This window comes from Equus caballus, chromosome 12 (assembly GCF_041296265.1).
Source record: "Equus caballus isolate H_3958 breed thoroughbred chromosome 12, TB-T2T, whole genome shotgun sequence".
NCBI classification, from domain to species: Eukaryota; Metazoa; Chordata; class Mammalia; order Perissodactyla; family Equidae; genus Equus; species Equus caballus.
Genome location: NC_091695.1, coordinates 44,693,399 through 44,717,534, shown reverse-complemented (window position 1 = coordinate 44,717,534; position 24,136 = coordinate 44,693,399). Strand labels below are relative to the sequence as shown.

Sequence of the window (24,136 nt, the reverse complement as noted above, 5' to 3'; positions counted from 1 at the left end):
GACACGGTTTTGCAGTTGTCTTAAGTATTCGAGAGGAGAGACCTGACATTTACAACAACAATAAAATTTTAAGTTTCCTTTAACCGAACAGATATTCTGCCTTTTACCGAAAGCCTGGCAAATTTAAACTTGCAGGCCTGGCAGGGCTGAGCCTGAGGAAAACCCTCAATAACATCTCCGAACAGCCCAGAAGGGCTCTAGTCCCCCGGCCTCCACTTTGGCTGAAGGATCACGGCTCCCCGAAAACCCCCCCATCTACACGTCCGCCTCAGGACCCGCTGAGCCAGGGAACACCCCCAAATTCTTCTCCCCCATCCTGGCCTCAGCACCCCCAGCTTCCCCTACAGGGACCCCACTCTCTCCACCTCCATGTCTGTGGCCACTCCCACCCTACAAAACCCGCCCTGGTGGCTACACCTGGCCCAGGTGAGCCAGGTCCTCTGTAGGCCTGCCCAGCTCACCCCACCGCCCCTGAGCGTGTTGTCTGCACCCTCACTAGGTAGGGCTCACACCCGCCTCCCCAGGGCAGGGATGGCTGATGCCACCCACAGGGCCCCATACAGGGCAGGGCCCGGCTGCCCAAAGGGACATGCCTCTAAGGCCAGCCCTGGCACATGGGGCTTCTGGCAGAGGGCCCTCCACCTGCCCTTCCCATTCCAGGTATGTTACAACAATGATCGATCAACCTATCATGCGAGGGGCTGCTATCGGCATAAAAATAATGAATAAGCACTATCTTTTGTTTCGAATCTGCAGCAGAAATATCCAAGGTTGGCATACGATGGTAACCTGTTCCAAAGGACGGCCAGCCTCTTCCCAGGGCTGTTTGGCTTATAAAGAGCTTTTAAATTTTTTTGTGTGAGGAAGATTGCTGCTAACATCTGTGCCAACCTTCCCCTATTTTATGTGGGATGCCGCCACAGCATGGCTTGACAAACAGTCCATAGGTCCCCGCCCGGGATCTGAACCTGCGAACCCTGGGCCGCTGGAGCAGAGCGCACAAACTTAACCACTGTGCTACCGGGTCAGCCCCTATAAGAGCTTTACTACAACCACAAGTGTCAGGGAGCACGGAACAGACAAAACCAGAGTCCAACCGCCTGGGTGGGGGGGATGGGGGTGAAGGCTGGGGAGCAGCTGGAGGAACCTTCTGGAACAGTAGAAGTTCTACTCTTGACTGGCTAACATGGTGAGCTACGGGACATTCATCAAGCCGCTCCCCGGAGGTTTGTGCATGTCATCGGCTGCAGAACAAAGGCCACCACCTCTCGTCCCCAGCTTCCCCGTCACGGCCCAGTCAGGCAGGTCAACGCACTGCTCCCCACACTGGCCCCCCCGCCCAAGCCTGCCCTCCTCCACCCACACGCTCGTCTGGGACCCTCGGTCAGGCCCCTGCTCCCAACGCAGCCCAGGGCTCACCCTGCTCCTCCCAGCCCAGTCACTTCCATTTCTGCCGCTGACCAGCCCCATCCAAGCCTCTCTAATCCTGACACACTCACTCACACGGGCACGTGCACACACGCTCACATGCACGCACACGCATGCATGCACACACACAGCCCTCTAGGAAGGCGGACATTAACCCCGTGGCCCAGGCCAGTTTCCCAAGCAGGGAGCACATTTCAAAGGTCAGGGAAGCAAGGAGCACAGGAAAGGTCCAGGGGCAGGTCTGGGGGCGGAGCAGGAAAGAGGAGACCAGTTGCAAAGGATAAAAAGAGCACGAGGGGCTCATTCCAGAAACTTCAGAGCAAAGAAACACAGGACACGGGCCTCTGGGTCTTCACTGAACAGGGGCTGGGGTGGGGTCCCCGCTGTCCCCCTACATGGGGGGCTGTGGCCCGGGGGCAGGCGGGAGGACACTCTGGCCTCCTGTGCCAAGGACAGGACGGGACCTCTGTTCCAGAAGAGCCTGGGCTCGGCCGCTCCGGCACATCCTGGGACCTGACACAGGCCCACCACACCCCAGCCAGAGGGACCCCTGGGTAGCAGTTGGGGCAGCCCCTTGCCCCCAAAGGCCACTTGCAAGGTCCTGACCCTGGCCCAAGTGACCTGCGCCCCTTCCAGGAGTGGCTGTGTGGCCCTAGATCCACCCAGCAGAGGGTCACCCCAGCCCAGGACACCTCCAGAGATGACCATCAGATGGTCATCCAGCCCCCAAGCCTGCAAGTTGAGGCCCCCGGCACGCAGCCCCAAGCCTGACACCCCCACCAACAGCAGACCCCAGGGGGCCGGACAGAGGCTGGCCCTAGCATCTGCTTATCTCAGGCCCCCGAGGAGGCAGGGGCCGTCTTATCGATTTTTTCAGCAGATGAAGAAGCTGGGCTTTTTCCTCCACAACCTCCCCGCGTGCCACACGTCACCCCACAGACTCCTGACTGAAACTATTTGAGGGGGGAAAAGTCCAAAAAGCAACCAACAAGCAGCTCCAAGAATGTAAAAGCAGACAAACGTCACCAGATCCCCTGACGAGAATAACCACCACCCAGAGGTGACAACTGTGAAGCAGCCACACATACTAAAGCCAGGGGGACAGCGAAGAACAGTGCTGGTGATGTCACCTGTCACTTTGGGCACAGCCCAGCTCAGACAGCAGTAATCACCCTCTCTTCTCGATCTGGAAAGGTCCCTAGGTAGAGGGGAGACACAGCCGATGCTTAATCACCATTTTAAAGCTCTGAGAAGTCCCGCAGGGAGGAAATCTAGTTTGCCTCCCAGATCCCGGGATTGTCCACATGTATCTGATCATAGAACATTTTTTAGTTTTGACTCAGGGAAAATAATTTGGAAAACCCCCACCTGGAGGCAAAGCGAAATGGAAAACACATAGTAAAACTGAGTAAGATACATCTGCAAAAGCAGCACAGATCCGGGAAGGTTGGCAATCTGCAGCTTGGCCCCCCAGCGGCCTCCTCCCCACCTCCAAGGACAAGAAGACTAATGTCCACAGAGGCTGGGGGCCTCCACAGCACAGAAGCTGCCTCAGTGTCCCTCTCTCCCCACGCCAGGCAGCAGCTGTGAGGGGCCACCTCCTGGCCACAGCCGGTGGCCGTCAGCCTCGATGAAGGGGCTTTCCCCATCTGGTCACTGGGACATCGTCTGCAACAAATCACCCCACACACAAATGACCCAACGGTGCGCAGGACCTTGGTCCGTGCCAATGAAAACCTGCCACCCCACCCACACAGCGCACGACCAGAATGACCCCAACCAACCAGGAGCCCCAGGCGGAGGGCTCGCCTGCAGCCCTAGAAGCCTACGGAGCCCCCAGTGCAGGTTCCCAGGTGCTGGCCGGCATCTGGTCCACACTCCAGTGAGGGGAGGGAATGGCCCACACTGGAGCCAGTTCCCAGAGACAAATCGTCTTTTCCCAAACCGAGTCCCTCAGTGGAGCCCATTAGTGGTGGGAGTCGGGGTCTAGTTACGAACGCTGCACAGCAGAGGTTTTCCTGTGAGGGAAAGTGCTTTCCCCTGGAAGCGACTTCCCTACTAATTATGTTTTAATTGGGTGAATATATACATTTCAGCACAGTGGCTGTGCAGGTGCTGATGGAGCCGGAAGCAGAGGCCCAAGGGCCTGAGAGGGAAGGAAACGGGTGGCCAGGGCTCACCAATGGCCACTCTGTCTCTCCCGTGCTCTCCCTCTCTCTGACACACATGCATGTGCACGCACATGCGCGTGCACACACATGCACGCATGTACTCGCCCCGCAAGCCCTAATTTAGCAACTGTGGAATGTCACCAACTCCACGATACCTAGCACAAGTTTTTAGGGAATATGACATGTGATTTATGTCTGCGAATGTGCGTTTTCACTAATTAGAAGGTTTAGGGCAGTGCAGGGAAAAAATATGTATTTCAGAGTCCCGGTTTGACTTGCCAGAAACCAGCCCGTTGCTAACATTCTTATTTTCGACAAAATATAGCATTCTGATTACATACCATCTCAGTTCAATGGCTCCCAGCCTGCCAGGCTCCTGGAAGCGGCCCAAGGCCACGGCAGAGATGGAGAGAAACGGTCCTGGGATGGAGACTGACCCGGGGGTCCCGGGGGGCTGACTCTGCCGGTCCATTCTGGGGGAAGGCGAGCCAGCAGCTTTGACCCAAAGTCCCGAGGCCCCATTGGAACAGACCCCAGGTGGCCGCTCAGGTCGGTATCGGAGTCGGGACCACACAAGAGACCGCCCCTCCCCAGGCCTCAGTTGCCACATCTGTCAAACGAGGAGACAGGCCTGGGCCAGGACTCACCATGATGCTTATTTAAATGCACTGGGGGCCCTTCAGCTGATTTCCTCTATGGACAAAAGAAAACTTTTATAATTCAAATAGCAATTAAGAGGTAGACACTGGAGCCTCAGTCCTCAGGGTCTCCCAGCCTCAGTTTCCTCACATCTATAACGGGAGAAGTGATGGCCCTGGCCCCCAGAGTGGTGGGAAGGAATAAAGGAGTCAATCAATGAACGTCTGAGAACCTGTCTAGTACACTGTAAACGTGTAATAAATGTTAGCTATTTTTGCCCATTAAGTCTAGACATTTGTATCTCGGGCGTTCTAAGGCAGGACAAATTGATCAAGAAATAAAGATTTTCATTAAATGCACACCCCAAATAAAGCGGCCCCATAGAGGTGGTTCTTAATGGAGACCAGCATCAAAACCACATTAACGGCAAGCCTATATGGGTCTCTGGCTGTCCTTGGAAATCAACCAAGGAGGCACTTCTAAGGGTACTGTGTGTGTGTGCACGTGTGTGTGCGTGTGTGCACGTGCATGTGTGCACACGTGTGGCTCACAGCTTCCCCAAGGAGAACACACCACTCCATCTCAAGGAAAGCAGGACCTGAGCCCCCGGTGGACTCTGGTGATGCTCGCCTGGATCGACCTGGTCCTCCAACCCACTCTGCATCTGCACTGTCTCCTGGAGACCTGCCCTTCGGGTGGGGACCAGTATTTGACGCCAGGGAGACACAAAGAGGAGGAAAGGGGCCAGATCAACTCCAGGGAACAGACAGGACCAAGTCCCAGAGTCCATCAACACAACACAGATACGAGAATCTAGCACCAGGCCACAGCAAACCCAAGGACCCAGAGCAGAGGCGCAGATGGCGGTGCTTCCAAGCCACAACCCTGCAAATCACCACCATGGGCAAGCAGAGCACCAAACCCCCGGCCGGCAGCCGGGGTCTCTAACTGGGCTGGCACAGACGGGCCATTTCCACCCAGGCGGGAGAAGGTGGGATGGTCCCAGCCCTCCCCCCAGACCCGCTGGCGAGGACACCGGCGTTTTCCCAGTGTGGTTACAGGCATCTCATTGTTCTGCCCCGCAGAAAGGAAACTGGAGAACTGAGCTCAGAATGCATTTTGGAATTGGCAGAAAAGAGCATCTGGGAAAGGAAACACATTTCAGAAACAAACATACCTTTGTACCAGCTTTTATTTTCTTTAAGTGTTGCAAAAAAATAACCATCATAAAGAAGTGCCAAATTGATTATCACTCTACAAAATCTCCTTTTTACGGGGCAAAACGGGCAGGCTCTGCTTTCAAATGATCCACTGTTCCTGGAAAAAACTGGCCACCTGGGTGTCGAGGCCCGGAGGCTGCCCTCAGGAGCCGAACAACAAAGTTGGGTTGGGACACCTCCAGCCCACTGAGCGAGCTGGACAGACGAAAACCACGGGGTGAAAGAAAAAAACGATCGTTGCTGTGGCTTGCTTTTAACCTCTTGCCTCCCTGTCCCTGCGGAAGCATCTCAGCGTGCTGACATTCTCTGAGGAGCTGACATTTTTTGATTCCATATATTTATGTGGGTTTGGGGGCTGCCTCTAAGGTTGAGCGCTGAGGACCAGCTCCAGTTATCTTGGGAACCAAGCTAAGCGTCGGGTCTGGAGGGTCCTAACTCTGCAGGGTCCTAGGTGAGCTCTTCCAGGGGGCGGAGACTCTGCACACAGGTACATAAAGATGAAAGAGAATTCGCCAGAGACCTGGAGAGGGGTCGGCCCCCATCTCCCTGTCTCCCTGCGCCTGGTGAGACGCCCGTTTCTCCATGCTGGACCACCTTTCCCGGGTCGTGGCGTGTGTGAGCTGCTCCTCGTACCTGGCATCAGTCCTCACGGGAGGTGGGACCACGTCACCTCTTTTTACAGACGAGGAGACTGAGGCACAAGGGGACCCAGGTAACCTGCCCCGAGTCACACCCTGCAAATCAGTGACAGGGGAGATCGAATACACTGGTTCTTTCCACACAACTTGATATTCAGTCATTTTGCCTCATGAGCCAGTGGAATGATCTCTGTGCAGGAGCGTCAGATGCGGGAGCAGCATTCACGCGGTGGACGCACCGCCCCCCCCCCAAGAGGCATGCCAGAGACGGTCCCCACACACAGGAGCAAGCGACCCCTCAGCCTCTGTCTGGGTCCCCTCAGGACTGTGACCTCCCCCAACCAGACCACACCCCCCGGTCCTGCATTCCAGTACAACCCCTCCGTCCTCAGGAAGAAGAGGAAGTGGAACAGAGATGCACGCTGCAGCCTGACGCTCCACACTGCTCCTGCTCAGCAGAGAGAGCAGTTCCCAGAAAGCAGAATGGGCTGGGCTGACGGTCAACAGCCCTCTGTTCATCTCTGGGGCGCCCACCCCAGAGGCCCCCACCTGCCAGGGTGGGCAGAGAAGATCACCATACCTGCGTGACACTGAGCCAGGCCTGGGTTCTCCTTAGACTCAGTGTCCGTATCTGTAGTATGGGGGCACTAAAGCCACACAGCACCCCAGGAGCGTGACTCCACACTCTCCCGGGGACCCCCTCGCAGGGACCACATGAGCTTCCCGGGTGCCTCAGGGGCTCTAAGTGTGGAGCTACCTTCTCCTATGTGATGGGGCCTAAGGCCCCTGTCGCACAGTGAGCCCCGAGTTCCAGGGTGCAAGGAGGGAGCACCTACCCCCAACGGGTCACTCTGCAAACCCACGGCCTACTCTGAGCCTCACCAGGGTCCACGGAGATGCGCCCCCAGGGCTGGCGTGAAGGTGGAAGGATAACCCTCCAGGCAGCAGGAGGCAAACGCTGCAGGGAGAGGGAGAGACTGACCCCGAGGGAGCCGGGTCGGTGCAGGCACGGGAGGGAAGAGGCGCTCACCCTTCGTGGCCCTCACCTCCGGTCCGGTTACCCCTGGCCTCCTGTCAGAGCATGCCATCCCAGTGCTCATCCTGTCCCCGGGGGCCTAGATCTGTGCTGGGCACATGGCAGCAAGTCAGCACAATCTGCTAGAGGCATAAATTACTCCCGGGCTAGAGGCAACAACAGGAAGTCCGCAAAGCCAGGAGCCTGCCCAGGCCAAGGAGGGGCCGGGCGGGGCCGCGGGCTGGCGGCCGAGGGCAGGTGCAGGGGAAGCTGGGGTGCAGGGCTGCGGGGGGCTGCTCTAGTGCGGCAGGCGCAGAAGAGAGCGAGGGGGGCTCCCCTGCGTTAGAGACCCAGTCTCGCCCGCGGACGGGGCAGCAGCATTTCTTCCTAATTCTGGAGCACCTCCTGGGTGCAGAGCCCGGTCAGCAGTAGCTGGGGAAGCCACATGGAGCAGGGACCTTGGTCTGAGGTGGGAACAAGGGGACAGGAGGGGGCTGCTAGCCAGCGTGGGGCAGGGAGCCTGCCGGAGAGGAGGCCCCGGCCCCTTGAGTCAGCCAGGCTGGCCCGTTAGCAGGCTGTCAGGAGCAAGGCAACAGGGCACAGAGAAAGCAAGGTCCCTAACAACTGCCTCTGAGCAGGGAGAGGCGGGGGTGCGCTAGCAACACCTACAAAGGGGCAGGTGGCCTCCAGATGAGGGAAGGAAGCAGAGACGCCCCCCACCCCCAGCCACACCTCTGACCAAGCAGAGGTCCGAGGAGGGGCGCTGCCCTCAGACCCCTGCACCTGCTCCCCAGGGCCCAGGACTCCCAAAGCCCAGTTTCGAAAAGGATGCTGGGTTTACCTGAGCAAGGAAGCCAATTTGGTGCCAGAGCTCCATCCGGCAACGAATGCAACTCCACACCCCACTTTCCAATTGGTGATGGACTGAGCGGTCCAGGCTGGGACGGTTTCTGCCAAGCCACCTCTCAGCTGGAGTTGAACCCGGTTCCAGAATGCCCTAAGGGCTCTCTCCCTGGAGAATAACAATTATGATTGCCATAATAATCCTAATAGCTAATAATTATCGAGTGCTCACCAGGAGCCGGCCCCATGCTAAGAGCGTTCCAGCCCTGCCTCACTGCATCCTCAGGTGTGTCTATGTGGGGGCACTGTGACCAACCCCCGACAGGTGAGGAAACTGAGGCCCGGAGGAACGAACTGGCTTGCCCAAGGCCTCAGAGCTGAGAGTGCAGCCAGGAATGTGAGCCAAGCTGGAACAGGTGGGACGGGGCCTGCATACGCCCCAGGATTCCAGGCCTAGGAGGCTGGGCCGGAGGCCCCCACGGCCCCCAGGCTGGCTGCTGGGATTCCTCCGGAAGCCCCCTCAGCTGTTCACGGCAAACCTGGGGGGGCCGGCAGGGAAGGGGGCGGGGGGCTCAGCGTGTCCTCGGTCCAGGGGAGCCCGAGGCAGCAGCTCCACTGAGGCCGGCACTGGGCGTGGCTGCTGGAGGGAAGCACACACCGTGCCACGTGCGCCACGGTGGGGGGCCTTCCAGAGCGTCCACCCCAAGACCAAGCTGGCCTGAGGCACCACAGGCAGGCCAGAACGGAAGGAGGCCCGCCTGTCCTCCTCACACCTACAAAGAGCAGGAGGGGGACACTTTAACCAAATGCATCTCCTGTCACTCGAGGCCCTCCCAGATCACGGATCGGAAGGCATCCCTAACATCACGGGTCAGAAGGCATCCCCAACTCAGCATCCCCATCAGCATCACCAGCCGGCTCTGCTGACACAGGCCAGGGAAGCTTGGAAAAACCTCGAACCTGTCAGTTTCCCCATCGAAGACACAACATGCCCTGAGACCCCAGCCACGCAGGAGAGACCCGAAACCTTTACTGTGGTAAGATCAGATGAGTGATGAACCACCTGGAGAGCGTGGAAAACTCTCGCCACACAGGCTCGCGGTCCGGCAGTTCCCTAACACGACCCTGGAGGCACGGGGGCGCCGCCCCAGGAGTCAGGGGTGGCGCACGTGGTGGGGTGAGGTCCCACCCAAAGCCCAGCGCCCACCTCGCGGCCAGACCCGCTTAGATCCAGGAGCAGATCCCAGGTCAGCCTCCCAGTTAGCTCTCCCCAGCCCGAGGTCACAGCCCAAGGGGCCACCAGGTACACCGGCTCCGAGAGGCGCTTTCAATGCTGAAAAGCCAAATAGAAGCTACCCAGCAAGAAAGGAAAGCCCGCCCATAGCTGCTTCTGCCGGTTTACAGATCTGACGAGCGCCATCGTGCACGTCGGGGATGGAAAAGCAGAAAAGGTTATTCCTTAACAAACAGACTTTCCTTGAAAGGATAAAATCCTCTAAAACAGAGGGAAGGTGTTTTAAAAACTAGAACCGGTAGCCAAGAGGATGGAAAGTGTTCTTTGTTCTGCTGTTTCGTCTTGAGTGACTCTCCGTACGTCCCCAACCGTACAAAGCAGAGCGAGCGCTGCTCAAGCGCCTTCTAGAAGAAGCAGGGGCAGTAACTGAAAATACGAGAATCCGCGCTGGGCCGTTCCACCAGCTCAGTTGCACGTGGTCTGGGGGACACAGGCAGAGACCAGCCCAAGCAGCGGATGGGCCCACGCTGGGCGCACCCCATCTCTGAGCCTCCCCCGTGGACACAGTGCTCTGGACCCAGCCCAGCAGGTTGGGAGCCCCGGTAATGGGTGACATGAGACAGGGCCGCTCTCTTCACAGACATTAGGCCAGCTGGTCATCTGTTCTGCAGGGAGAGGCAATGCTCTGGCCACAGCCTGCACCAAGATGACCAGGCCCATGTTCCTCTCCAGGCGAGGGGTGGACACCATGGGTCCCCTGCACCGCGGCGTGCTCCCTGGTAGGGCTAGCGATCCCGCATCTTGGCCCTTGTGAGCCAAGAACTGTGCAAACACCAGTGACACCATGACAGGCAGCACACACCCCGCAGCATGGCACTCCGAGCAGGCAGTCAACAGTTCACCGATGCCGCCCAACGTAAGAGCCACAGCAGAGAGCCAGGCAAGGACCGTGGGCTGGAGCAGCCACAGCAGGCGTGGGGTGCATCCTGAAGGAGAGAGCAGCAGATGGGGAGGCCCACAGCGGCCAGGGTCGGGAGCTAGGCACTGCCCACCCACCCACGATACAGCATGTGGGAGCACCCCCCGGATGCAGGAGTGACGCGGGCCCTGCGGCAAACCCACAGAGAGCCAGGCAGTGACAACTCGGCCGGAGCAAGCGTCGGACACTCAAGGGGGCAACGCTCTCTCCGTGCTTAAATTCCTGAAAGCTCCTTAAAAATACCCCTCACGCAGCTACCTCCTCCATCCTTATAACTCAAAAGCACCAAAAGCATTTTTTTGGCATAAAAATTCATCATACTATTATTTCTAATTTTTACATGATTGAAAATGTTCATAGGAAGTTTTTTGAAAAATGATGAAAATGACGGGTGAAGGGTGCAGGTGCCAAGCCCCACTGGGACATCTCAGAGTCTGGGCTGTGGAAGGCGGGGGGGGGGCGGTATTACATGGACACAGGACTTCACAGGCAAGGACATCTGGGATGTACTGGGTTTCTCCAAGTAAAACGCAGGCCTTCTCAGAGTCCATACCTCGGAAATAGGGGCTCTTCCAGGGGGAGGGGGTCCCACGCTTGGCCCCAGAAGCCTTCTGCCACAGAGCAGGATAGGCGTTCTGCAATCTGGGAAACAGAGGGTCGAATTTCAGGATGGGGGCGGGAGCTCACGACTCAGGAGATTCAGGGGCCGGAGGAAGTAAGGTTGGATGAGATTTGCTCCCCGGATGGACGAGGCCTCGGGAACCCTGAAGACAGCTCCTGCACACCAGACACCATGCCAGAGGCGGAGGGACAAGGATGAAGACGGCCTCTGTCCCCAAGGCCCTCCAGGCTGGGTGGATCATGGAAGGTTCTGGACTCCAAGGAGATGGATCTGGCTGGGGAAGCACTCACCCCTGAGAGCAGAGGAGAGGGCTAAAGCCAGCTCAGAGCAGCACGGAATGCTGGGCCCAAAAGTTCCAAATTCAGGGGCCGGCCTGGTGGCACAGCAGTTAAGTTTGCACATTTCACTTCGGTGGCCGAGGGTTCGCCGGTTCGGATCCCAGGTGTGGACCTACGCACTGCTTGTCAAGCCATGCTGTGGCAGGCGTCCCACGTATAAAGTAGAGGAAGATGGGCACGGATGCCAGCTCAGGGCCAGTCTTCCTCAGCAAAAAGAGGAGGATTGGCGGCAGATGTTAGCTCAGGGCTAATCTTCCTCCAAAAAAAAAAAGTTCCATCTTCAGACACTGGGAAACCGGTGTCGTTTTCTGAGAAAGGGATGGACAGGATGAAACCAGGTTTAAAAAGATTAATCTGGCCACAGTGAAAGATAAATGGGCAAAGGAAGGTTCTAGAAAGCAAGGAGACCAAGTAGAAGCGGATGGGGTCCTCCACTCGGAATCTAGTCTTCCACAGAGCGAGTACTGTGGGGGCCTCCAGGTGAGGCCTCAGAGCCAGGGGGGCCGCATCGGGGAGGAAACGAGCACAGCAGGCTGTCCTGAGTGTGGGAAGGAACGGAGACAGGGCCTGCATCCGGGCGGCAGAGAAAGAACAGGTGCTGGGGTCGGCTCGGAGCTTCCAGCCTGAGTCGGGAGGAATCCGGGGAGGCCAGGCCAGCACCCCCTGCACCCCAACTCCCCCGATTCGGTCTCCTTTTGGGGACCAAGTTCACACCGGGGAAAGTTTGCAGAAACGGCATTCCCCCACAAAAGCAAGCTCGGGAACACGTCTTGCTCTGAAAGCACCTTACAGCGAGGACATCAAGCGGGCTCCCATCGCGGAGACCGCCCGCTCCTCCCAGGGCGGAAGCCGAGGGGGCAGCTGCCTGCGAGCGGACAGTCTGGAAGGCACCCAGGCAGGCGTGTTCTGGCCGGGCCACACGCTCAGGCGGCTCTTAATGCCCCATTGAGCAATTTCCTGAGAGTTTTGCTCAGCAGGTAGTACGCCTCCCCATTTGAGCTAATAGAGGGGTGCAGCCCAGGGAAGAAATTAAAGTTGCTCACATTTTGTTCTGAAACAAACTAGGGGAGGGGAGCGATAATTTACGCGGTAATTATATTTGCCTTGGGGCTAATGCTGGAATTAGCCGCATTAGAGCTTGTTTCCCAAGCAGACGCTGCTGTGAGCAAGGAAGCACAAGGCTCGGGCGATCCAGCACAAATGTCATCTCTGAAGTACTCCACGTGCCACCGGAAACCAAAAACGTGATGACCGGCTCCATCGAGGCAGCAGACACGTTTATCTCCACAGCCAGAGACCAGCTCGGCCGTCAGAGACCACTTCTAAAGTCCAGCCCTCTGACACCTATTGAATGTCACCATTTACTGTCCCCGGATCAAGAGATCAAAGGATGGAAGCTGACCAGCTAATTCTAAAGTTTATCACAAAAGAGTAAATGTACAAGAAGAGTCAACACAATTTTTTTAAAAAGAACAATGAAGGAGGAATTGCACAATCAATCTTAAAATATATTGTGATGCAACAGAGATTAAAACAAGAGCACACTGGTGCAGAAAGACACCCGCTGGTCAACGGAGGAGGACAGAAGGTTCCAGAACAAGGAGCCAAGCATCTGCGGACACTGCACATGAAAGAGCAGCATTTTAAATGAATGGGGACAGGATGGGCCATTCCCTCAAGGTGCTGGGACATCTCCCTATCCACTTACAGGGGTGGGAGGGGGTGTGTAACCAGGGACAATGCAGATCCCTACCTCGAACCATATACCCCCCAAATAATCAGACAGAATAATATCTGAATATAAAACACAAAACAGTAACAGTCCTGGAAGAACATAAAGAAAGATGTATTTAAAATCTGAGGACAGAGAAACAAGGCACAGAACTCAGACGCCATAAGGGAAAAGACCAAGAGTTTTGATAACATGAAACTTTTTAATGTCTTCATGATAATAAACCACCAGAAACAAGGATGAAGGACTAGCTACAGACCAGAAGAAAAATCTGGACCAAACAGAACAAAGAATTAATGTCCACAACAAATAAAGAGTTCCTGCAAATCAATAAGAAAAAGACAACTCGACAGAAAGATAGGCTAAGGATAAGAGTAGACAATTTGCAGAAAAATAAATACAAATGGCCACTCAATCAGCAACGAGGGAAGCACAAATCAAAATGTGTTATAACTTTTAACCAAATTGATTTAAAAAAAATAGAATCTGGTAACTGCCAGTGTTAGGATAGAGGAAAGCACGTACTCTCATAGATGCCTGGTGGAGTACAGACTGGTGCAGACATTTTGGAGGAATTTATCAGCATCTTTGAAAACCTATAAACGGACATACTCTGACAAGGAATGTGTCCCACAGAAATGCTTGCACACGCACCTAGATACACACAAGCAAAGGTGCTCACTGCAGCATGCCTTGTAATAGCAACCACACATGGAAAAAACCGAACGCTCCTCAATTTGGTAACAGCCATGAAGTATGATACACCCATACTAGGAAACACTACTTTTAAAAAGAATGAAGATCCAAAAGTAAAGATACAGAAAATGTTTATGATACATTAGTGAGTGAAAAAGACAGACTTTAGAATGTCTTTTTCAGAGGGGCCGGCCCCGTGGCCGAGTGGTTAAGTTTGTGTGCTCCACTTCAGCGGCCCGGGGTTCACCTGTTCGGATCCTGGGTGCAGACCTACACACTGCTCATCAAGCCATGCTGTGGCGGCATCCCACATAGAAGAACTAGAATGATCTACACCTAGGATATACAACTATGTGCTGAGGCTTTGGGGAGAGGGAAAAAAAAAAAAAAAGAGGAAGATTGGCAATAGATGTTAGCTCAGGGCCAATCTTTCTACAGAAAAAAAAAAAGAATGATAGAGAGCGATTGGATTTATGTAAAGAATATGAGGACATGTTCAAAACAAAGTAACATGTTAAAATACGTGTTAGAGGTTCGGCCATCTCTGAGGAGAGAAATAAAACAGGCAACAAAAGAAGATGCTCATTTTACCAGAAGTACCATAGAAAATGTTTAAGCTGTTTATATGTACATCTTGCATTTCAATATATACATATCTATAAAACAAAATGGCCGAGCACATGTAAAGATGTTCGACATATTAGCCATCAGGAAAACACATGTGAAGACCACAACATGGTCCCACTTCACACCTCCTAGGATGATTAGAACCAAAAATATGGAAAATAGCAAGTGTTAGCCAGGACGTGGAGAAACAAACTCTTGCGCATTGTTGCTGGGAATGTAAAATGGTACAGCTGCTGTAGATGACCGTCTGATGGTTCCCCAAAATAGTAAACATAGAATTACCACGTCATCCAGCAATTCCACTTCTGGGTACAGCCCCAAAAGTGAAAGCAGGGACTCAAGCAGATACATGCCCAGCAATGTTCACAGCAGCATCATTCACAATATCTAAAGGTGGAACCAACCAGTGTCCAGCAACGGAGGAATGGATAAGGAAAACATGCTCTATCTGTACAGTGGAATATTACTCAGCCATAAAAAGGAATGGGATTCTGATACATGCTACAACTTAGATGAACCTCGAAAACATTATGCTAAATGAAACACGCTAGACACAAAAGGACAAATATTGTATGACTCCACAAATAAGAGTACCCTTAAAGCAGAAAAGAGGTGACCAGGGGCGAGCCCGTGGGCAGACCAGGGGAGTGTCATCTGCCCCCGGCCAGGTGATGGGCAAAGGGAGGCCCAGGAGGCAAACAGATAGCGGATAGCAGGGCTGCTCGGGGCTCCAGAACGGGCAGAACAGACATGGGCAAGGGCACGGCCTGGTTGGCACATGGCCCCACTTGGTTTAGGGACGTGGGGACCCCCACCTATCATGGGAAGGGTCAGCAGCCAGGTCTGCTCCTGGCTGGAGTTCCAGCCCGGTTCAGGACTGCCAGTCACTCCTCGGGGGCAAACAAGGGCCAAACACAGACCCCCAACATCTTCCACCACTCCCGGCCCCCATCTAGACGAGAGTGACCAGGATCTTGACCCTCGCTCGGGGCACTTTTATAAGGAAACCAGGCCCTGGAGGGAAGGGCCCCCAGGGCCTCCTCCCAGACTGGCTCACTGAACCCCAACCAGCGCCCTGCAAGCAGATGCATCATCCCAATTTTGAGGACGAGGAAACTGAGGCCGGGAGACAGCAACCCGCTCTCCAGAGCTCATGAGAAAGCAGAGGGCAGCCTGGAGCAGTGGGCGGGACCCGGGGCGGCTGCATGTGTGGCCGCAGCTGCCCCCACACGGCAGCCCTTGGACCCGTGTGGTCCCCAGGACGGCCCGTGGGTGGTCTGTCCCAGAGCAGACCACTGCTCTCTGAGCAATGTGTCAACAGGCCCGGGAAGGGAAGGGGCTGGATGCAGCCCCTCGCTCCCATCAGAGCCCCCCCCATTTTGAGAGGGTCTTAAGTGACTGTCCGAGAGGCCTCCTAAGCCACAAATGTCCGGTTTCTTTCAGGGCTTCTGCGATATTGAACGTGGCCCTCCGTCCACCTCCCAGAGCCCTCGTCCCCTGAGGCCAGCACTGGCCCCCAGCCTGTCCTCCGCCCCGGCTCCCACTGCATCAGCTCTCACCCATCGTCTCTGAACACAGACGGGGCTCTAAGAACAAATGTGTCCATGTCCCCACCAAGCTGGAAACAGCTCCTGCTGTGCAAACCCCATGGGGCCACCACAGCCCCCAGCGGAGACCGAGCCACTGACGGGTGAATGGAGAAGCAAAACGTGCTCCATCCATACGACATTCGGCCATAAAAAGGAACAGAGTACCGACCCACGCTACGACGGGGACCCGCATCGAAAACATCATGCTAAACGAGTGACGAAGCCAGACACAAAAGGCCACGTGTCGTACGAGTCCACGTGTACGAAACGTCCAGAACAGACACCTCCATGGGGACAGAAAGCAGACTGGTGGCTGCCTCGGGCTGGGGGTAGGGGACACGGGAAGTTACTGATTCACAGGTATGGAGTTTTATTTCGGGGTGACAGAAAAGTCTGGTAACTTGAGAGATGCGGTGGCTACAGGACACGCAGAATGTGCTACAGACCGTCGAACTGTGTCCTTTAAAATGCTGTATTTTATAATATGTGATTTTCACCTTAATTAAAGGAAGAAAAAAGATCGATTCCACACCTTTCACCCAATACAGACCTGACTCCAGCCCGCATTTCCTACCCCCCCTCACTAAAGTCTTCCAGGAGCTTCCATCGCCTTCTGGATCACATCCAGACTCCGCAGCGTCATCTGGCCTCTCTCCGTGGAGGAGACCACCCGGTCCTCGAGGACGGGGCTCTGGGCCGGTGAGGGGGGGAGTCCCCGCGCCCCCTCTCCCACAGCTGCCCGTCGGCTTCCTTTGCCTGCTTCCCCTCCGACAGCAAAGCCCCGGCCTCATCTGCCATTCTGTCCGTTCTGCACTCTTCTCTCCCCAGGGCTTCACACGGTACCAGGCGCCCAAGAGAAGGAGGAACGACACTAAGAGCGGACACAGCTCTTAGCGGGCAGGTGTTAACTCCCTGAATTGGCCCAATTGAGTATTCTTAGCCCCATTTACAGAAGAGAAAACTGAGGCACACAAAAGTGGAGCCAGCCGCCCAAGCTCCCCCACACCGCAACCAGCAAGGCTGGGATCAGACCCTGGGCACTCGGGCCCTGTCCACACTTTCCCAAGGACCCTCACCCCATGTTGCAGCAATAAACAAGTCAGTGCACTAAACATCCAAGGTCGTGCACAGAGGAATCATCCAGACTGCCCGGTAACGGCTTCTAGACCTCCCAGGCCAGAAAGATCAAGGACCCCGTGACACAATGAGCATCGCAGCTCAGCCACGACCTGTCTCTCGCCCAGGACAGGAATGGTGCCGAGGGGTGCACACACAGCATCCGACGCTCCCGACTGCCTGGGCGGGAGAGAATCCAGGAAGGACACCGGACACAGAGAAGTTAAGTAAGTCATGCAAAGTCAAACAGCAATTGAGCGCGTAAACCCAGGCTTGTCTGACCCCCAAAGTCCCCGCTCTCAGCCCTGGCAAGCCCAGGCCACAGGGCAGGAAGCCATGCTGAGTCCTCACCTGACTACACCCCCCCCATCCCAGCGTGCAAATTTTGCTAAATGCCTGAGCGGTGACACAGTGCAGCTGAAATTAAACGGGTTCCAACTCCGACGGGATCTCCACAGCAAATGTTGGCTCACCCGGGTGCACGGGGTAAATTCTTGGATCTGAGCGAGAGGGTGAAAAGTATGCGGGCTCTGCTTTAAAAAGCAGAGGGTCCTTTGTGGGGGAATTCCCTCAGTGGGCTCCACGCAGCATTTCCTTAACACCCACCTGCTGGGCCCTCCCAGGGGGCCGGGCAGTGAGCGTCTGCAGGAACCACCCTGGGGGGGTGGGGGGGCTCCTGGAGCAAGTGCTGTGGGGCCAGCGGGGAGAGGCCCGGGCCGTGGATCTGGCAAAGGCCATTCCCAGCACCGGGACCACAAGAACAAAGGCATTTCCGTGGGCTCACAGCTTCGAATTGCAACAGGAAGCAATCAGGAAAAATAATTAACTACAAACTTACTGGCTTCTCTCCGGACTGAGGCATAAATCTAACATAGAAACGTGGGACATCGCAGATCGAAAAGGGTCAAAATCGTCCTGCAGAAAGATCCCTCCTTCTCCTCCCATTTTAGGACAGGACTGCCACAACTAGCCGGGGCTCTAAAATCCTCGTGTTGACATACTTCCTAACGTTAAAATAATCAGCTCTATTTCTGTCTCATATACAACCGAACTCCACAGATGTGACTTGTGGGGGCTCGAACCGCACGACCGACCGACGGGTGTTCGACTCCAGCAATGTCACCCCAAAAGGTACAGGAAATTCAAAACTGCGACAAAGCGAAAGGCAACGTAGCCGGCTGAGAAACCCCACCTTTAAAACAAACATCTTCCCAAAAAAAAACCCTTTTGCCTCCGTGATCCAGGCATTTCCGGAAGAGAAAAGGAGCAGGGCTGGCCTGAACTACCCAGACACTGTCATTGTTCTGTCGTCACCTTGTTGTGCTATCAGACGCGGCTGAGAAACGTAAACAGGCTCCCAAGAAAGACAGATTTGGGGTGAGGCAGTCTCTGGGCTCGGGCTGGGAGGCAGGCAGACTTGGGGAAACACCCCCTCTGCGCCCCCCCAAACCTCCATGGAGGGGCCGAGGCCCTGGGAATGCCACCACAGAGCCAGGCCAGGACATCTCCCTGCAGAGCCACACTCGAAATATTCAGGGAGACAGCTGCTAGCCTTAAAGAGGCCCAGACAAAGGGACTCGAGGGACCCCCCCCCAACACACTGCCACCAGCAGAAGTGTAGCCCAGAGAGCACAGGACTCGCTGGCCGCGGCCACTCGGCCAGCCACACTCCAGAAAAACAAAACACTCACGTCCGAAGAGAAGGATTTAGGTAGGAGAGGCTTGCTCAAAACCCACATGGCAATCTCCAAATTAAAGTAACATGTGTCGCGTTTCACAGGGCGCTTAGGTTTCCTGAGTCCTCCTGACCTCAACTCCACCCCTCGGGACACACCAAAAGTTGCACAGAAAGGTCCTCAGCCCTCGATCTCCCACAGGGTGTGCGGAGCCGAGACCCGAGCGCGCCGCCCTCCCGCGCGGCGGCCCCCACGCAGCCGGGCCCCGCGGGGGACCCCGAGCGATCGGCGGCCACTGTGTGGGGACCCGGAGGCCAGACGGGTCGTCCGGGCACCTGGCAGGTGTCAGTCCGTTTGGAAACCGACAGCAACGCCGATGAAAGGGGGCCGCGCGCCAGGCCAGGCCGCCCGGCGCCCGGACTGAGAACTTTCTCTTGCAACTTGCATCAGTTCTCGGAGCTCGCAGGCCGGCCGCGCGGCCATCGGAAACAGGCTCGCCGAAGAGTTCCCGACGCAGGGCGCCGAGGCCTGTCTCCGGGCCGAACGTGCCCGCTCTGTGCCGCCCGCGGGCCGGGGTCCCCACCGCCCCGGCGCCGCCTCGCCCGGCCCGCTGCCCGCGGGCGGCACTTCCGAGCGCGCCCCGGGGCCCGGGCAGGTGAGGACCCGCCCGCGCCGCACCTGGCGGGGTCGGCGCCGCCCGCGCGCCCTGCTCGCCCGCCCGGGACGCGGGAGGGGGCCCGGCGTCCCCGGGAGGGGCCCGGGCGGGCGAGACAAAGGGCCGGCGCGCGGCCCCCGGGCGCGGGGAGCTGCGGGGGGCGGCGGGGCCCCGCGGCGCGCGCCCCAACTCGCCCCCAACTTGCCAAGTCGCTTCCGAGGCGGCGCCGCGCACTTGGCCGCGGGACCGCCCGGGCCATTGTCCCTCGGGCCCGCGCCCACCTACCCGCGGCGGGGGCCAGGCTGCAGCAGAGCGCGAGCAGCAGCAGCCGGGGCGGCGCCGCCTCCATGTTGTCCGGGGCCGGCCGGGCCCGCGCGCGCTCACTCGGGCTCCATGGCGCGGCGGCGGCGGCTCCTCGCGCGGCTCCCGGCGCCTGCCGCCTCCCCCCTCGGGCGCCGCGGACCAGGACGACGGGGGAGGAGGGAGGCGGGCGCGGGAGCGGAAGCCGCGCCGCGTCTCCGCCCCCCGCCGCCGCAGCCCGCCCGCGCCCCCCGCGCCGGCCGCGCCCTCCCGCGGGCGCCCCCGGAGCCGGCCCCCCGGCCCTGCCCGCGCCCCCCCCCCCAGCCCCGGGGGCCGGCTGCCCGGGCTCCTCGGGGGCGCGGGGGCGCGCGCCGGGTTTCCAGCCCGCGGGGCCCCGGGACGAACAAGTCCCGGAAGCAGGTGTGTCACCTGTAGAGCCGCCGGGACCCCCGCCTTGCCGATGGGGAAACTGAGGCACGGGAGGCGGGGCGGGGGATGGGGGGGTGGCCCGAGGGCACCACGGGGAGGCGCTTTCGGGGCTGGAAGCCAGGGGCCCCGAGCCAGGTCTGTGCGCTTTCCTGCGAGCGCAGCCACCCCCGGCAGGGTCCGGTCGGGCGGCCCCGCGACACCTGTTCTCACTGGCGAGGGGCGCGGAGGAGGGCAGAGGAGGGCGACCGCGAGGCGGTGCCGGGGCAGGGACAGAAGCGGACGGTGGAGAGAGGCGGGGGCTGGTGGGGGTGGGCTCGAGGTTTTATTTTTAAACTAGCTGAGATGTCTGCCCCCTGCATTAATTCTGCTACGCGAAGACCGGTTACCGTGCTTCCCAGTACGCTTCTAGGCGGCCGAGGGAGAAAGCCCCTCCAGGCTCGCAGACCCCACCTTTGACTCGGTCGACAAGAAGGCAGCGTGCGTTCCCCGCCCTGTGCCCACCTGAGCGTCCAGCTCAGCCCTGAACGCTCAGGACACGGGAGGGGCTGGGAGGGGCCGCGGCACCGGCTCTGGAACCGTGGTCCCGAGTTCAAACTCCTGCCTCCTGGAACCGGGTGTGCCCTTGAGCAGCTTAAATATAACCCCTCCTGGCAAACTGTCTGCCCTTGTGAAACAGGGGCGGCCATGCCTACCTTGCAGGTGCTGGAGAACTGGCAGTAACCAGCAAAGGAGCGGGTGCTCCCGGGCACTGCCTTCTTCATGCATCTGTGATAGCTTCACAAAGCTGGTGGCCAGGACAGCATCTCTGTCCTCTTGGGGTTTATATTCTAGGGAAGGAGACACAAAGAAGGCAAAATTAAAAAAAAAAAAAAAAAAAACACCGTTGACAGATGGTGAGGAATGCCATGCAAATGGAGGGTGTTGGGCAACAGTGTCCGGGGAAGTTCTGACCTAGGGAGGTAGGGACATGTGAGCCACCACCACGCAGCAGGCACAGGCAGCAGGGCAGCGGGAGAAGCCAGCTGAGGCCAGCGCGTGTCAGACCCAGAGAGGGAGTCAAGAATTTACCCCAAGAGCGATGGGAAAGCCTTCGTGGGGATTTAAGCAGCAAACTTCCTGCTGGGTCTTCTCCTCCACCCTATTCGCAAGCCCAGTGGCACTAACAGAGGCAGACTCCCAGCTCTACTCACACCTCCGCCACCGCCACCCCAGTTTGGGTCACCCCTCACCCCTTGATGGGTCTCCTGCTTCTGGCCTTGAACCACTTCAGCCTGATCTCACAGCAGCGAGAGTGAGCCTGTTAAAACAAATCAGATCATACCCTTCCTCTGCTCAAGAACCTGTTATGGCTCCCATATCAGTCCGAATAGAAGCCAAAGGCCTTATGGCACCTATGGGGCCTGATCTGGCCACACCTCTCCCTTTATCTCTCCAGCCTCCTTATGGACTCCCCGTCCTCTCCCTCACCCTGCTAAGCTACAATGGCCTCCTTGCTGGTCCTCAAACACACCAGCACCCTCTGCCTCAGGGCCTTTGCACTTGCTGGTCTCTCTTGCTGGGACTCTTTTATCCCGTTATCCACATGGTTCACTCCCTACTTCTTCAGCTCCTCATCTGGCCTTCCCTGACCCCCCCCTCAAAAATTGCAAAACACCCCAGTCCACTGCCCACCCTTGCCAGCACCTCCTGCTCCATTTCTCCACTTCAGCTTTCTTCTTTGCCCTGACCGCCATCTGACAGACTACCTTTCTTCCCTCCACCAGAATGGAGGCTCCGTAAGAACAGAGACTTCAGTGTTCTGTTCCCTGTGGGTCCCCTGAGCCTAGACAGGGCCTGGCACATGGTAGGCACTCAATAACTGTTTGTTGAATGAATGAATGAATGAAGTGGAAAGATCTGATTGATGTTTACAAAAGGAGCACTCTGGCTGCTGAATGGGGACAGGACTGTCAGGAGGGAGAGGGGGTGGGGGGCTGGCCAGCGGGTGGGTACCGGGGTAGCAGCCAGGAGAGATGGCAGCCTGGACTGGCAGGGTGGGGGACTCATGAGTGGCAAGAAGGGGTTGATTCGGGGTGCTTTAGGAAGAGCTAAGGGTCTCCCTAAGGACGCTGGCTGTGGGGATGAGGGGCGGGGGACCATGGGGGGCCCACGTAGGGGCTCTGCTAGTGGGCCCTTGTTACAGCAGCTGCTCTGAAGTTCAAGGCAAGACTCTAAATCTGGGATGCGAAGAAGCTGAAGCCCCCACGCACAGTGTTGCGAAGGATTGAAAGGAAAATGAAGCAAGAACGTAAACGGACATCGGGATGCTGTGTTCCGGAGGAGGGAGGCGGAAGGCTGGACCCCCAGAGCCGGAGAATTCGGTAAATACAGAAGAGGCCGTGTAGGTCAGGGCTAGGGGAGGCTGGCAGTAGCTCCTGGGGCGCCCCGGGCTTTCCTGTGCCAACTCTTGGGATATCCATCGTGGGGGTGCCACCAGAGACCTCTCCCCGAAAGGAAGGGGACTGTGCCCCAGGTCTCGGGACCTCAGAGCGGGATCCCGGGCTGCCCGACTCCACTCAGAGCTTTGCGAGAAGTCGTTTGCAAAGAACCAGTGAGGACCGATCGCTAGTTCACCCCGCAGGATTCCGGCCTCGCAAGGGCGGTCATTTTTAGACTCTTCACTCATGTAAGAAGCAACCGGAGAACATGCTAAGCTTCGACTTCCCCAGAAGGCTGCCTGTCGCAGCTCGTCACGCCGCAGAGCTCTTCCTCCGCCTCGCGTCTGGAAGCGCCCACTCTCGATTTATTTGTCTGATGCAAGTTCCACCCCAGGGAGGTCACGGGGCATTGGCACCTGCCGGATCTAATCGTTTCCGGGGACAGAGGCTCAATCGGGGTCCATTTCGGGCCCATCCAAGGATGACATCTCAGCCCCATGACATTGGGGAAAAGTGCCTTTGTGGTCTCCCTCCCGAGCTGGATCATGCTGACTCTGGAGAGTTATTCTGGGCATGAGAAGCTTCCCGCCGGGCAGGCCCGGCCGCTGTGGTCAGAGGTGTGCTTTGGGCTCCCAGCATGGCTGGGCCTCCGAGCCACGAGCATCCTCCCGAGGGCAGCTCGGTGGAGGCAACGGTGGGAGTGTCTGCTGACCGGCCCATCCCTCAGAGCCCCGGGGCCTCTCCCCTGCCACAGCACCAGCTCCTGGCACCTGCTGGGAGGCGGGCTGGGGAAGGCGGCCATTGGCGCAGGGTGGCCAGAAAGCTAAGTTGGTAGCCAGACACGGTTTCTATGGAAACCGTAGCTGGGATGTGAGGGACACAGGCTGGACTCACCTCTCTGAGCCTCCATTTCCTCATTCATAAAAATGCAAACGATGATATCTGCTCGACTGCTTATCTCTCAGTGCTGGTGTGAACCTCAAATAAGATAAGACTTGTAAAATGCTCCTTAGGGGCCGGTCTGATGGCGTAGTGGTTGAGTTGGCGCACACTGCTTGGGCAGCCCTGGGTTCGCAGGTTTGGATCCCAGGTGTGGAACCTACACACCGCTCATCAAGCCATGCTGTCATGGCGTCCTGCATACGAAATAGAGGAAGATTGGCATGGATGTTAGCTCAGAGCCAATCTTCCTCACCAAAAAAAAAAAAAAAAAATGCTGTTTATACTTTAAAGCACTGCATCACTGTGAATGGTGATGAACTTGGGGCCCAAGACAGGACATCAGGATGGCTGAGCCGGGTGCCTCCCCTGATAGTTGTCATCCATTCCTTAGTCCCTGTAGCTCTGAGCTTCGACCCTCCTGGTGCTGTGGCTTGCCGTGTAACTTGCGTCATGAGGGAGAATGTTCTGGACAGAACCACACGAGTGTCTGGCCCGCTTAACAGTCTTATTTTCACTGCAGATTGAGGAGCTGACATTCAGATTTCATTCTCCTTTTTAAGCACTTTAAAGACACCTGAAGTGGGTTGAATGGTGGCCCCCCAAAAAAAGTTGTATGCACGTTCTAATCCCAGAAACCTGACTGTTAATCTGTTTGGAAAAATGGTCTTTGCAGATATAATTAAGGATCTTAAGACGAGATCATCCTGGATTATCCGGATGGACCCTAAATCCGATGACAAATGTCCTTATAGAAGAAAGACAGAAGGAGATTTGCGACAGACGGGAGAGGAGGAGAAAGGAGAGGAGCAGCCACGTGAAGATGAGGCAGA

General features: G+C 57.1%; 1 protein-coding gene and 1 long non-coding RNA gene across 4 annotated transcripts in view; one reads left to right on the top strand and one right to left on the bottom strand.

Annotated features, from left to right (window-relative positions):
* LRP5 (LDL receptor related protein 5) overlaps window positions 1–19,692 on the bottom strand; it is a 107,588-nt gene extending 87,896 nt beyond the window's left edge. For 2 of the 3 annotated variants that reach the window (XM_070230236.1, XM_023654608.2), the window contains exon 1: window positions 19,504–19,688. In XM_070230236.1, coding sequence (XP_070086337.1) covers window positions 19,504–19,567 — 64 coding nt within the window. In that variant the 5' untranslated portion in view covers window positions 19,568–19,688. Of the gene's footprint in view, window positions 1–19,503 lie in introns of all 3 variants that reach the window. The other variant, XM_070230237.1, reaches the window with a different exon arrangement.
* A 2,440-nt stretch (window positions 19,693–22,132) lies between these two features.
* On the top strand, window positions 22,133–23,301 carry LOC138916762 (uncharacterized). The gene is made up of 2 exons (XR_011424146.1): window positions 22,133–22,307; window positions 22,568–23,301. It is a non-coding gene; the product is annotated as an uncharacterized lncRNA (long non-coding RNA).
* The last annotated feature ends 835 nt before the right edge of the window (window positions 23,302–24,136 follow it).